Source organism: Metopolophium dirhodum, chromosome 6 (genome assembly GCF_019925205.1).
Source record: "Metopolophium dirhodum isolate CAU chromosome 6, ASM1992520v1, whole genome shotgun sequence".
In the NCBI taxonomy this organism is placed as follows: domain Eukaryota; kingdom Metazoa; phylum Arthropoda; class Insecta; order Hemiptera; family Aphididae; genus Metopolophium; species Metopolophium dirhodum.
The window spans coordinates 14,081,501-14,097,068 of record NC_083565.1 but is presented as its reverse complement, the minus strand read 5'-3'; the positions used below and the strand labels follow the sequence as shown (position 1 = coordinate 14,097,068).

Sequence of the window (15,568 nt, the reverse complement as noted above, 5' to 3'; positions counted from 1 at the left end):
AGTTTCAATACAATGTAGCCCATTGACAACGATGGTCAGTGTTATCTACTGCTGCTAAAAATATAATATTTTCAACTTTTTGTTAGAACACTAGGTAGTAGGTACATTTCATTATTTCAACGAGTCTGTTACAGTGTTACTACTGTCTGTTAACGTTTTTGCCAATAACATCGATAGATATAATATTGGATTGAAAAGTGAAACATGTTTACTTGGAACCTATATATTACCTATATTGTCTAGACAATGATTATTAATTTAATCTAATCCCAGTATTATTATTTTATTCTCGTTTTTGTAGTATTTTAATTTTTAATTGTTGACCGCAGAAGTCCGCAGGTCAATGTTAAATTTGTTTATGTGGATTGAAATGTAGGCCGTGAGCTTATAACACATAATTGCATTATTACTTATATTATAATTGGTATTGTTTCATATAAAGTCAATAGGTATACCTATTTATACTAAATATTTTTATAGGTGAAGGTAAGTACCTACTTCCTAAATATCTAATGAGAAATATTATCGCAGATTTAAGGCCATAACTTAAACAAAAATTGCTGTTAATTTTATACATAAACCAATCATAGGCATTAAATTTGTTTGTTTAAAAAAAACATAAAAATGCATAGAAAAAAATATTATGAATTTGGGATACCTTAGGGAATAGCGCCTATTCGAATAAACAATAAAATATGTATTATATCATGTCATGCTTCCGAGTTTTTTTTACTGTTATTAACGTACAGTATTAACAAATATTATATTTTATAGTCGACTAATAATAAAAAAATCCTAAATAGTTATTTTTTTTTGTATGTATTACATAATCTTGGAAATATTAATGAATTATCTGTGTGCAGAATGCAGATTGCAGATTCGGGTATTTCATTAATAATGTTTTATTTATTTTTCAAGTACATTCGGCATTTGCATTTCAAGAAATGAAATAGGTACCTAGTAGGTAAATACAATGATAATATTATGTTGTTGATAACTGATAAGCTATTGCTGTCGAGGAGTCCTTTTTGAGTTGGAATTGAATGAAATGACTTCCGTCGTATATTATACAATATGACTTCCGTTACTACAAGCACATATGTGTGAATCATCTAACATTAATAGAACCATATGACGTACCTATCTATGAAACACCCCTTAGACACACTGTGTCAACGATGTTCAATCGCCGTCAATTGGGGCACGACGTGACAACTACATTTACCAACCGTAACAGTTTTAAAGTTTAAACGAGGGATATCAACATTTTGCGGGGTCAAGGATGCCAGCAGAAATAGCAGAGGTAGTTACCACTGTGTCACTTCACCCCACATCAGGATTCTTAGAAAAATATTCCGGTAGATATATGAAATTCAAAATTGTTGTTGTCATTTTATAGTGAAAAAAAGGTGGGCAAGTGGGTGGTGTCGCTCTGTTGTACGGTAGGTTACAAGTGAGACACTGCTAAGGATGGTGTTAAATTTGAATTCAATGATATAAAATCATTGTATACGAAAAACGATTCTGAAAGAAGAGGGTCAGTCAGCGATCAGCATTATATTAATACCTAATTAGTAAGTACATATGATGATATTATTGTTTATAAAATAATATATTTACTACCTATTTTCGTGGAACCTTGTTTTAAATTTTCAATCCTTAGCTATAAAAGTGGAACATTTTAAACATTTTTAACTACAAAAGTATTTTCAAATTTTAAATTTGATAAATTTTGTCAAATTTCAACTTTAATGCTTATAAATAAATTTCTGCATATGTATTTTTAATATTTTTCAACTGCTATTGTAACAATATATCAGGAGCCTTCTATTAAATTTTCAAGCTTTTTGACCCAACAAATAAAATTTTATTGATATTTATAGAAAAAAAACGAAAACAATTGAAAAAAAAGTGTCCGTAAACAGCTTAAAACAAGTCAAAATATTTTAAGAATATTATGGGGAATAGAAAATGCTAATAAAAACAACCAGTGAAAATTTCATTTATATACATTCATTTGTTTTAGAGTTACACCAAAAACCAAAATCGATTTCGTCAAAAATTCCCGTTTTTCCTTAACTTTTATTTTGTTTTTTCATGGCACTTTTGAAAATTACTGGGAAATTTTTACTTTTTACACAACCAAAGTACCAAATAGATCCACTTTCCTATCAGAAAAGATACGGTTGAAGAAAATCTAAGCATTTTTTCTGTCATAAATAGTGATGACAGACGCAAAAAAAAAAGAAAAACGTACATCATTGTAGAATCAATACATTCATCGTTCTGATCAGAATCTAAAATACTTATAATTGTTTATGTATAAAATATTTTTTCTTATCTTATATCCGATTAAGACGAATTCGCTTAACAATAATATATATAGGTTAACTTTATAAAATAAAAATATTATTATCCTAATAATCGTAATGATTAAATAAATAATTATAACATTATCATCTATCGAAGTAAGTTACTCACCAGTCACCAGACCAAACATGCTCATTGCTCATTGTTCATCTTGACGTTTTTTCAGTTTCTGATTTTAGAAACCTGAGTTTACAGTATTTTCAAATAGGTAGGAAAAAGTGTTCTAATGCTATTTAAGGAATGAACTGTGACTGTACAAACTTCTTTATTAAAATGGAAATCACCCTTTTTTCTAATAAATTCATAAGTTGATTATTTTTATGTTTATAAATAAAAATTAGAATAAGTAATTTCTGAGTTGTAATATATTATTATGTGCTAAGAATAATAGTCCACGATAAGTGATAACACCATTTCCATGGGAGGTTTCTTGAAAATCATCAATTGTAGGTAATTAATATTATTTAAGTACATTTTATATTTGTAGAAATATTTATATTAGGTACCTATTAGATTGAATACCTATGAGTTATTACGTATTTACATAATATTATATTTTATTTTTGATGCACAACAATTATTAAAGATTATTATTTTTATTATCTAAAGTTTAATAACTCAGAAACATGCAAATAGAAATAACTTAGAATTTGGATTTATTGATGCATCAATATTTTCAAAAAATCGTGTGCTTAACTATACACTGTAAAAAATGCTGTTAAATTTGAATATATGTCACTATGTAAATTTACACAGGATATGCACGTTAATTAATTTTGCATGTAAAAGTAGGTAAATTTGTCACAAATATTGAAGTAGCTACATATAATGTTCATACATATTTCTGTGTAAATTGAAATTGAAAGTATTATGTAAATATAAATAAATATTTCTACAATAAAAAACTAAAAAAGATTAATTCTGAAAAACAAAAAAGTTAATATTGCCATAGCCCAAATGCCTCTTCTTACATGGTATAAAACAACTTAAGCATTAGAAAATATGGTTCTTTAGTAGGTATACATACAATTTCAAAATTAGAATTTGAATAAATTCATTACTATAGGAAAAATGGAGTGAGCATTGAATCACCCTCTATAATCTATATTATCAAACTTATTTGTGTAATACCTAATATTTTTATTTCTAAAATACCAACCGGCAACCGTGTACCTATATAGTATTATTATTATTTACTGCAATGTAGTACCTACCTAATGTGAAATTAGAACTTACCTTATGAATATTTAAAATTGTTATTCAAATATAATATCAATATATTATTGTAATATTCGTAATTATATTCAAGAATCACAACTATTCTATTTTGTATTTATACCCCTGATTAATGACTATGGTAGTATGGTATCTTGTACCGTCAAAATAGTTACAAATAATCGGTAGGTAGGTACACTAAATAACTTTATATCGTCACGTATTATGACAAGCACCCAGTAGGTATATATTAACATTAGAGATAGGATTTTGATGACATAAAAAAGTATCAAAAATGACCAAAAAAATGTTCGTAAACATTTAAATTTTGAGTTTAATTTACGGTAAGAAAAATATATGAAATTATTAAAAATAAATTTAAAAGTATAATTATAATATAAACAAAAAGTTTTCATTGATTGTCTGAATGGAAATCACTGAAAATAAATAAAACATGTAAGTATCGGTACGCGTTAAATTTGGTTACAACAAAAACCCACAAAAAAAAAAAATAACAAAATCATTTTTTTAACAAATTTTCATTTTGAAAAAATGCCCGAAATTGTACAGAAACTACAACAAATGACCAATAAAATTATGGAAAAATGTTGGGACCAAACTCATTTGACAACATTAAGCGGTTGGTCATATAAACCGAAATAACCTTGTCAGTAGGTACACGTTAGAATTGGGACCAGACCATTTTGCCCATATTACGCGGATGCCCATATTTACCAGCAACCGGTGCCCACATTAGGTGGAATCCATTGTATATCTTATTAGCATAGGTATTTATCACGGTGTAGTGTGTACTGTAAAATCAAATGTATCCGAAGTGTAGCTGGCCACAGTATTTCGAATCTGTTAAACTAAACGTACCTATTTGATTCTGATCGCTCGATATACCCATAGGCCATGTATACATAACTATTATAAGCATAATCTTATTTATTTTTTTTTTATCAGTCCAGGAATCCTATACTATAGGAGAGTGACGGATGTCATAACAAATAGATACCTAGTGTCACAGTTTCCAAGGTCCGTATAGATACGACATAATAATAATAATAATAATATATACATTTTTACTTTTATATACAGAGTGATTCACCAGTTTGGCTAACCCTTTTTATCTTTTAATAATTATTTATTTTAAATTCAGATTTTAAATACATTTAAGAATTTTATTTTTATTTTCATAAATTTTATTTTCTTTTTCCTATAAATTGTTTACCAAATAATTTTAGAAAATGTTGGTACATTAAAATCAAAATTTGAGCTGGTAGTTTTTTAGTTATTTTAGTCATGTATTTAGGATAATAGACTTTAATTATAGGTAAATGTAAAATTAATAATTATTGTAAAATTTAGTTTAGTACTGATTAGTTATAATACTCAGACAATTTTTAATAACTACACATTTTTAATAAGTTAATATTAATTAACTATAATTTTTAAATCACGCTAGATATTTCAACCCAATTATCATATATTTATTATTATAAGTACACAGGTTAGTAAATTAGAAAGTACCTGCCCAATTTTAAATGTATATTCTATATGAAAATTTAAACGCTCTTTAATTGGTAGGTATAAAAGTATAAAACAATCTAAGAACTTGAATATATTGGTTTAAAGTATACCTATACTAATAATTTAAAAACGTGAATTTTAATAAACGCATAATGAAATAAAAAAATTGAGATTGAGCATACACGATGATTCACCCTGTATATTATACTCTGTATGACGTATTCGTCGCGCGTGTGCGTTGTATAATATATATTATTTTGTTGTGAAACGGCTTTTTGTAGTGATCGTAAACCATTTTTTTTGTCCATTTGACTGATGGAATATCGAACACCAATATAATAAATACCAACGACTTTACTGCAGCAGCATAGCACAGTATGTCCGCATAAAAAACGCGTTCCGGCGTTAACATATTATATTATAGGTTTTTCGTTCGATCATAATAATATAGGTATAATTGGTAACACTTAGCTATTTTGATTTTCTCACGCTAGTTTCACTCGGTGTTTAACTGTATACATATCTGCAAGCACTCACGTAGTAAAAAATATATAAAAATAATTTACGGTACGGAATAATTAAAAATATTCTATGCCTTTATACATGTTGAACTGAACAGTTATTAAACTGAACTAAAATAATATGTCAATGTCATTGAATTATTGGTCAATTTTCCTGATTATATATCGTTGGAAAACTAATTTAAAATATTGTAATATTTAAATTGAGGAAATCTATAATGAACTGAGCGTTTGCTGCATAAAATATTTGTATAACCATACTTTTTTTTTTGTTATAAACATAACTTTTATTTTATACTGTTACGGTTATCTGGATACTAACAATCTGATCAAATAATATTATTCGCTTAGTGCCCCGCGGCTGCATATGTATTTTCAGTGCCCACAGAATAGAACTATATTATTACTTTTGTACTCTTATGATCGAGAAATAAATCAATTTTGGAAAAAACAAATAAATTCCATAAAGTTGATGTCTTAAATACTTAATGTTGGCCTTACTTTTCCAATTCATTAACTCTCATGATATTTTGGCCTATTCGGGCCAATAATTCCAACATAACTTCAGGATCTCCATCGTTTTCTGATGACAAGTACGCGTTATTTTGCCTGAAATAAAGGAAATCGATTGTTATAAAATGTATTATTTTACTGTCAGAAGTAAAATGACTAAAATTGTTATAATAAAAAAGAAAATACAAAATAATATTCACATTTTTTTTTATATAGATACATTTTAAACTTTTAACACAACAATCAAGAGGTAAGTTTTGCGAATCAACGTGCTATTAAATATACATTTCATTACTATTTGCCGTACTCAATTATCTCAATCAGTTCTATTAGTAAAAAGGTTGTAACTATAAATTGTAGCTACTGGCTTAACTAGTTAACTATTTCTTTGATGCCAGAAAAATGATCAACGTTTTAATTGTATCGAAAAATGATGGTGGTTATAGGTAATTAGTTGTAGGTCTCTTTATGAGCAATAAGAATTTTTTTTTTAGTTTTTCAAAATTGTTGTCGGTAAATAATTTTTCACTCGGACATCAAACTTGTAAAAAAAAAATATATAGATGTGTCTTAAGTCAAAATCATAAAAACTTGGAAATAATTATGAGTTAGAAATTTATAAAAACTTTTTTTTTATATTTAAAAATGTAATGAAAGTTTTTCTACCTTTAACAAAGAAATAGTTCATCGGAAAATCACATACATTTTTTATGAACGTTCAAGTTAACATGTTTACGCTATTGGATATTAAATTAACAATTTCATCGAACAATTTTCTTTTTTTGCTGTGATTCAAAAACGAATATAGGTTCTTGAAATTTTCATAAAATGTTTATTTTATAAGTTTCTATACACGGTACCAATTTAAAAATATTCTGAGGTATTTATAGATATTCAAAATAACGATAAAAAAACTAAAATTTTCTCTAGGTCAAAAATCTTGGAAATTTAGTACAAGGTTCGGTAACTGATAACTTATAATATCAGCTCAAAAATACCTATTAAAGATACATAGGCACTTTTTCTTTTATAAGCATTTAATTTTTTCATCAAAATCACCAAAATTTGCAAATTATTTTGTATTTAAAAATGTATTAAAAAATGCAATTTTTATAGTCAAGCATTGTAAATTTAAAACATAGTTTCTCATAAGTATTTCTTTTTGTAGTAAAAAAATATAAAAACACAGTTTTTCATACATATTTAATTTCATATTTGGACAAAATTATATATTTAAATGACGAATAACGATTTCAGTTATATTTTTGTAATTTGAAAATATTATTCGTGAATACCTTTAATTCGGAATTTTGATGTATATTATTCTAGCTCTTATTCTTGCTCCCCCTACTATATTACAAACAGTGAAATAAATTACTTTAATAACACTATCATAAAATATACATTATACTAATTAGTAGCTAATATAAGTTGACAGACAGTCTTTGCTCAGAATCGTTTTTCGTATACAATGATTTTATATCATTAAATTAAAAATTTACACATTCATTACAGTGGCCCACACAACTTAATGTACAGCAGAGCCGTTACCGCTTATCTAACTTTTTATTATTATTTATTTATATCGATGTACGCTATTCAATTTTTTTATGATAATGCGTAGATATTTAGCAACTTTCTTGACGTTTATGCCTGTTTAGAGACTTCAGGAACACAATTTTGGATTTTCTGTCAAGTTTTATGATATCTGCAGTAAACATTCAAACTGTCAAAATATTGACGTTGGTCCCAAAAATTAATATATTTTACAGATTGAAAATGTAAAAAAAAAATATTAAATACTAAAAAGTAAGAACTTTTAAATTCTGTTTATATTTATGTTTTCAAAGGATTTTTAATCATAACTTACTATTTTCATGTTTAAAAACTTAATGTCTTAAAAGTATAGAAAAAGATATGGATAATTTTACATCTGACGTTGGAATACTTAAACCATTGTTTGACAAAAAAAACTCTACATGATTAACCTGCAATGATTAAAATTTGAAACGATTCAATAATTTTAATATAAATTTAATATTCATTAAATTTTTCACTGCCTACGAGTATGTAGGTAAATAATTTTAATAATAATTTAAAATATATTTTATGACTAATAAATAAATATAGCTAAACCAAATTAATCATGATTAAATTGCATTATTAATTATCATGGGGTATGATTGTGTTTTGTGGTAATAATATTATAAAACGTTGTCTATCTGTGGTACGGGTCAGTAACGTATTAATAGCAAACGGGGGAATATGAGAGGATTTTTAATCAAAATGGTTGATGTTAATAAGTTTGACAAGACATTTGGTTGTATACTGAGTACTATTTAACGTCTATTGAAATAAGATGTTAGTTTAATATATTTTACTTTACCAACAACCCAGTAGCAATATACACGGAACGCGCGAAACGGGATTACTTAGACACACGTATATAACAGGCAAAGTATTATAAATGTCATGAAGTAATCGAAAATAGTAGTTATACGGTGGGGCTCCGTAATAATACAAAATGAATTTAAGATGACATGCTCGTCTGCGATATGTATACAGGTTGATTATTTTATCATGAAACACTCATTATTTCAAAAAGTTGTAATATTTTTGAAAATATTTTTTTACATAACTTCAAGTTGTTAAAAAAACAACTATTAAAACATTTTTTTTATACTTATAATTTTTTAAGTTTTTTATTTTTTTGAAATATAACAGAGTTTTAATTTCATATTCCAATGCAGAATATTTTTCTAAGTATTTTTATTCATAAAAATCGAATTTTGGGCGAGTAGTTTATGAGTTATAAGTATTTAAAGTTTAGATGGGCGGAGTGGAGTGGTACGGGGTTACATCGCAAAATGTTTGTCCACTACTATACGCTTGTCTAAACTTTAAATACTTAAAACTCATAAACTACTAGTCCAAAATTCGATGTTTCTGTATCAAAATACCCAGAAAAATATTTTTCTTTGGAATATGAAATTAAAACTATGTTGCCATTTTAAAAAGTAAAAAATTAAAAAAATATAATGGTAAAAATATGATTTTTTTAAATAAAAACGTTGTTGTTTTAACAACTTGAAACTATGTAAAAAATATTTTCAAAAACATCAATACTTTTTGAAATAATGAGTGTTTTATGATAAAAGAATCACCTTGTATATCTAATATTAATATATGGCATATGCACATTATAATAATAAAATATAAATACTGAAACGGTGTGAAAACATTTTACTTTCAATTATGATTGATTTCATTAGGTATTTAGTTTTGTCATAGGTACTAAAGTTGTATAATATTGTATCTACTTAATATCAAAATGTTCCACTTGTATCGCAATATACTATGGATGTTTATTTATTGAAATTTATATCGATTTTAAATAATAATTGTACCTTATCTTTAGTAACTGCAATCATTTGTTAATCGTAGAGTCTTTTTTCCAACACTAGTTCATCCGCGTGCATACGGCGTGTGTCACGAATATTCGACATAAATATATAATCATATCATATGTAAGTAAGTAAGTACCTACCTCTAATAATTAACTAATCGTCATATCTCCTTGACGACACAGTCTGCAGTATATATAGTAAACAAACGGTGGATAATAATTCATGGCCAATTTCGGATCTCCTCCCGCGCGTCCCACCCCATCCCACCACACCCGCGGAGGACTTATGCCCTACCGGGTGTGGCGTCAAGGGACCCCATGGCAGCGGGTTCGACCCACACGGCGCATATTATACTATTGGCGCGTTTCCGAGTACGGCGCACACACGGCACGCATAACAGGTATATAGGTATACATCATCCGGAAATAAATTTACAGCACTTATAGGCAATAGTTTGGACACGTTATTATCATGGACGAGAGCCATACCTATGATATATACCCGCACGTGCGTTACACCCGTAAACAATCTCTCCGAACGATTATATTATTCGGAGTACCTCTGTTGATTTATCCGCACAAACGCATGCCTATATATATATGCACGCACGTCGTACATATTATTATAATGTATCGCAGCCTATAGACCGCTGTGTGGACCAGCTATTGTGGACTTTTAATAAACACGACACCCCAGGGATCCCCGCAATGGTTTTGCATTTATGTATAATTTATTTGATTTTTGCAATAGTTAAAATTTTAAAATTTTACGTTTTTATTTATTCACAAAAGGGCGGACGAGTAGGTACCACTCTGCTGTACTGCGTAGTCATCGAGCATGTCGTCGTAACAGATTTGTTATACATTTTAATTCACAAAAAACGATTCTGAGCGCGGAGACGTTATGTCAGCTTAGCATACTTGTAAAAATAATCAAATATTTAAAAGATTAATTTTTCTATCATAGAAGATGCTGATCTAAAAAATCGGAGCATTTTTACTACCCAAAATTTTGCTAACAGATATCATTGTAAAATAAATAAATTTTTTTGTTCCGCTCGGAATCTGAAAACTTGTACTTTGTAATATTTTTCCTGATATTCCAACCGACTGCATGTTTGTAAATTCGTTGATTGTGAGAGTATGTAATGGTTTGCTTTATTGTCTATAGTACGTCAAACTGTTAATCGCACATAATAATGGATTATGAGTATGATATGAAGTAATATGAATACAAACCAGAATTCAATTTTTGAGTATTTACACATTGTAAAATCTATTAAAACGTTTAGTGTTACTTATTTAGTTGCACTATACTGCAGGGGGGTCCATTTAACATAAGACACTTTACCGATTAACCATCTACGTATCGTATAGTAAGTGTCTTAAGTTAAATGGATCACCCTGTATAGTATGTTATATTATATTTTGAGGATATTACAATGTTTCTTTTTTATTGTTTTTCGTTTGAATTGTTTTTTCACATATTATAGGTATTATATTTAGAAAATGATGGTACCCTTGTAACAATGGATAAGGTGCAGATAACGATGCTGGGATGGTGCACACAAGTATCACAACCAATAAACCACACGCCACCGAAGCTCCCACCATCATGTTTCCTGTGAACATACTGTAAATAAATTGATTTTATTATGTATTCTATAATAATTGTAGTTTATCATATAACAAAATACTCAACAAAGGTATATAATAGATTTTGCATTTAAAAATTAAAATAAATGTCAAGAGAAAGTAGAAAGTTAAATCTAAATAATATCCTTTATACAATATGATATTTAAAAGGAACGTAGTATAACTTATTATAGCAAATGTCAGAACTATTGAAATATAATTATGCTTAAACTCGTAATTTGGTGGATTAGGATGAACTGATTTTCCGATCTTATAATATTATAAAATAAAATATAATATAATGTATGGTAAACAATTAATCGTAGTATAATAATATTATACATATTCAATTATGATAGCATCCTGCAGAAGGCACAATCGTTGTGTTAGAATAAAATAAAATATTGAAGTTTCTCAAAACGTATTGTAAAAATGTTTTATTCACATAAGTTAATGTGTAGGGTCATCTATTAAATTGAAGAATTTCTTTTTATTTAACATATTATTATTATTTTAAATATATTATAAATTTAAATAAGAATAGGTATTATAATAATAATATTATATGGTCGGGTTGTTGTTGCCGTTTTCATCACGTATGCGTAAGTGTATCACATTTGCCTATTCATGACGCCGTCTAACTTTTGTCACAAACTATTATTCATAATATCTATCAAATAATATTATTATTCTCCAGTTACAAATACACTTTTATGAGAAACGTCATATTATTTTATGTTTTAGCGATGGTGAAGTCTGATAATATTATATTCGCTTGAAACTACTTTATCGTAATTTTTTTTTTACACTAGGTATTAGTCTGTTTGATGTTTTTTATACATAAATACATAATGTATGTATATAAAAAATCCATTTATACCATTCTTCAATAAAGCAATCCAGCATGCAGAAAATATGAGTTTTATAGCAAACAAGTACCTATAGAACTTTTGAGGCATATTTCGTATCAATTTATAATAAAATGCAGTACCCTAATAACTACCTGTATAGGCATTTATTAAGTTAAATATATATATATATATATTAAATGTTTGGAAATAAATGAACTAATATTAAAGTTAATATTATAAATTCGATAAAAAATTTGTCACACATAATGCAGTGATTCTTTTAAAGGTATAATGATTCTCTCAAAAAGTATTTATATTATTTGAAGCCATTACATAACAACGTTTTGAAAATGAATTATATTTTGTACTACCATTTTTTTACCGATATAATTTTTACTTTATTGAATGACAGCATGCATATTTAATTTAATATTTTAATATTTGATAGGAAAATATTTTTCTGAGAATTATAAAATATAAAATTGAATTTTGAGCGAGTAGTTAATAAGTTATAAAGATTTAAAGTTTTGATAATCGGAGTATTTTGTGGGGTATCTTTGTGCCTCTCGGTTCAGCTCATCTAAAATGTAAATACTTGTAAGTCAATAAGCCATAACTCATTAACTACTAGTCTAAAATTTATTTTTATATTTTGTAGTTTGTAGTCGATGTACAATGTTGTTATGTGAGTTTACTTGATAAAATTATTATTCAATATTAATGAGGAGATCTAGTGTTATTGCTTATTATTCAACATACGATTTTTCAAGTTTTTTCAAAGTTTATATAGTATTGATTCATTAGCTATTTATAATCATTTTTACCAATATTATACTGTTACTAACAAATAATTATTACATTTATTAAATAAAGTGACAATATTATAGTATATACCTATTACTTAAATATTATATCAAAATATCAATGTAATTGGTTGTGGTTTTTTACGTTAACTTTGAATTTATTATAATATCGATTAGCGTATAAACCAAAAAGTGAAAGTTTAACAATATAATATTTTTTATAAGACTTAAACTAGTAATATAATATGGATAATATAATAATCCTTCACTAAAAAAGTAAAAAGTATGAATACATTGTATGACACAATATCAGTCAAGATATGTATTAAATTCATATTATTATAAATTATAATATTAATAAAGCGTGTGTTTGTTTTAAGCATTTATTTTATAAGTAAAGTTTGTATTCAAAAATAAATTTAAGGTAATATTATAACTGCGTGTGACCAAACTTATTCTTATTCTAATTATAAAAACCGGCGTGGTATGAATATTAGATTATTTTCTGAAAGTATAATTAATTTTGCTCAAGTTAACAACAATTTATGCTACGGGTATATGAAATAAATCAAGCCACATACGAAGCAAATGTTATTTCTGTTTCATCCAAAAGTTATTCCATAAATATATTCTTTAATATCTGAAAAAACTCAGTATAGTTGTTGTACTTTTATCAGTCCGGAGAAAACAGTTTAAACATAAATAGGAAAAATAATCAATTTTAGATAATATTAGTAAATATAAATAATACGCAAATCCTATTACAAATCACTACATAAACGCATATGGATCTACGGAATCCAAAGCTGGGGCTCATCCAGTAGTTCCCAATAATGACTAATCACATCTAAACCTTTCGGTTGTTACATACTACATGATCCACCTGCAAAGCCCCATTACTCATTCTATGTTTCCAATCACTCGAATGACCTTTGTATTACTCCTGTACGACATGAAGCAAAAGTCTTTTATACACTTTATTACTACGCCGTCTGCTAAATTACCGAAACCCTCTAGTCATCGAACTATCATCTGCCACTCGGGCCAGATGACCTAGTCTAAGATGCGTATAATACAACGCAATTAGCGCTGAGACCTAACTACGCGACACAAAACGTGTGCCGTATTATATCGTTCATACATATGTTATTATCGAAGGATTTAATAATACCTATTATGCATTATAATTTATAACATAAGGGTAGGTACCTAATAATCTACCACACTGAACTGTGTTGGAAACGTCTGTCCGGTTCCGCAGCGGTTATATTATTTCCATTTAATTATAATACCCAGAGCTCGGTTCACACGTGTACCGCAGTTGTCACGCGCTAAACTATTGAAAAGTAAACGCCCGTACCAGACGCATTGCACATAAGCTTAGTCAATATCGTATAATAATAATAATAATAATATAATACGTCGTGTGTTTGCCCGTTGCGGCGGCTAGGCGTCTGAAAACAATGGTCCGCTGCTAATAACGTTGTAAATATTAAAAGGCCCGAGGGATCAGTGGGTCGGCCACATTCAAATAATTAATATTCCGTGCCGCATCTAGCTGGCTCTAAACCAGAGAGTCTACATAGATAACGTAACATCGTTATATTATCATATCACATGTTTTGTTGACAAAACGGCTGTGGTGCTCAAACATTAAAATACAGTTGCACAGGTGGGTAGGTATCTAATAGTATTGTAGGGGATCGGATTTCATGTATAATAAAGCATATATTTCTTATATAATTAAATACCAAGAGATAATTGTGTACGTCATACCGGTGTGTAAGCAAAAGGTTGGTTTGTTTGCGGCAAGGAAAATCTAAATTTTAAATAGCTTCGCTCAGAATTTAAAATAATTTAATTTTATCTTCAATTAAATTAAACTAACTTTTTATCGAGTCGTCACGTAGTTTTTGAATCTATTTTTGAATAGATACTTGTATTATGTGCAATATGTACATACCCACATAATATTATCGTGTTCTCCAATCGACTCATCTCATCTGATTCATTTTAATTATTCCTATGAATCTTTTAGGAAATATTCATTGATTTAACAATATTTAGTAGATACTAACGTTAAGCTCAAATATTAAAATATTTTTAATCAAAAGCATAAAATAGCACCTAAGATAGTAATGGAATATTTCATATGTTAATGTATTCAATTGAATGAAATAAGTAAGACCAAACCTCCTTAATATTGAAAATATTTTTTCAGCTGAAGCTACAGATATGGGTAGTATTATGCAATATTATGCAATACTATTTGCAATGTAAGCAAGACTCTGAATATTAACAATTGACTTGGTGGAAACAAAAATATAGATAATTTCAACTACAATACTATTTTTATTATATGACGGGAAGACTCAAGACTACATCCAAGATATAAAGGTGTAATTATAAATAAGTACACCTTAACTACACTGTGATTGAGGATTTCAATAAATCACTTTTCGAATATGATAAGTGATATAAAAAAAATATATAATAATGTATTTGTCAAAAACAAGATGATTAAAAAATACAATTATTATAATCTAGTACCATCGCGTTTCCGATATGATTTTAAATAAGTAAATTAGTCATCGATGAATATAAATATATAATGGTTTGTTATGTTTGTATAATATAGGTACGTATGAAATAGTGGAATAAAATTAAACAGGTAGATTAAAAAAAAAACCCAGTTACAACATTTCATCATAAATTATTGTT

The 15,568-nt window shown here is 27.5% G+C and overlaps 1 protein-coding gene across 1 annotated transcript in view; it reads right to left on the bottom strand.

Moving 5' to 3' along the window:
* The window catches only part of LOC132946233 (diuretic hormone class 2), a 54,086-nt gene that overhangs the window by 4,226 nt on the left and 34,292 nt on the right, over positions 1-15,568 (bottom strand). The window contains exons 2-3 of the mRNA XM_061016114.1: positions 11,078-11,191; positions 6,141-6,248 (exon numbers count right to left, since the gene is read on the bottom strand). Of these exons, the coding sequence (XP_060872097.1) occupies positions 6,141-6,248; positions 11,078-11,190 (221 nt within the window). The 5' untranslated portion in view covers position 11,191. The remainder of the gene's footprint in view (positions 1-6,140; positions 6,249-11,077; positions 11,192-15,568) is intronic.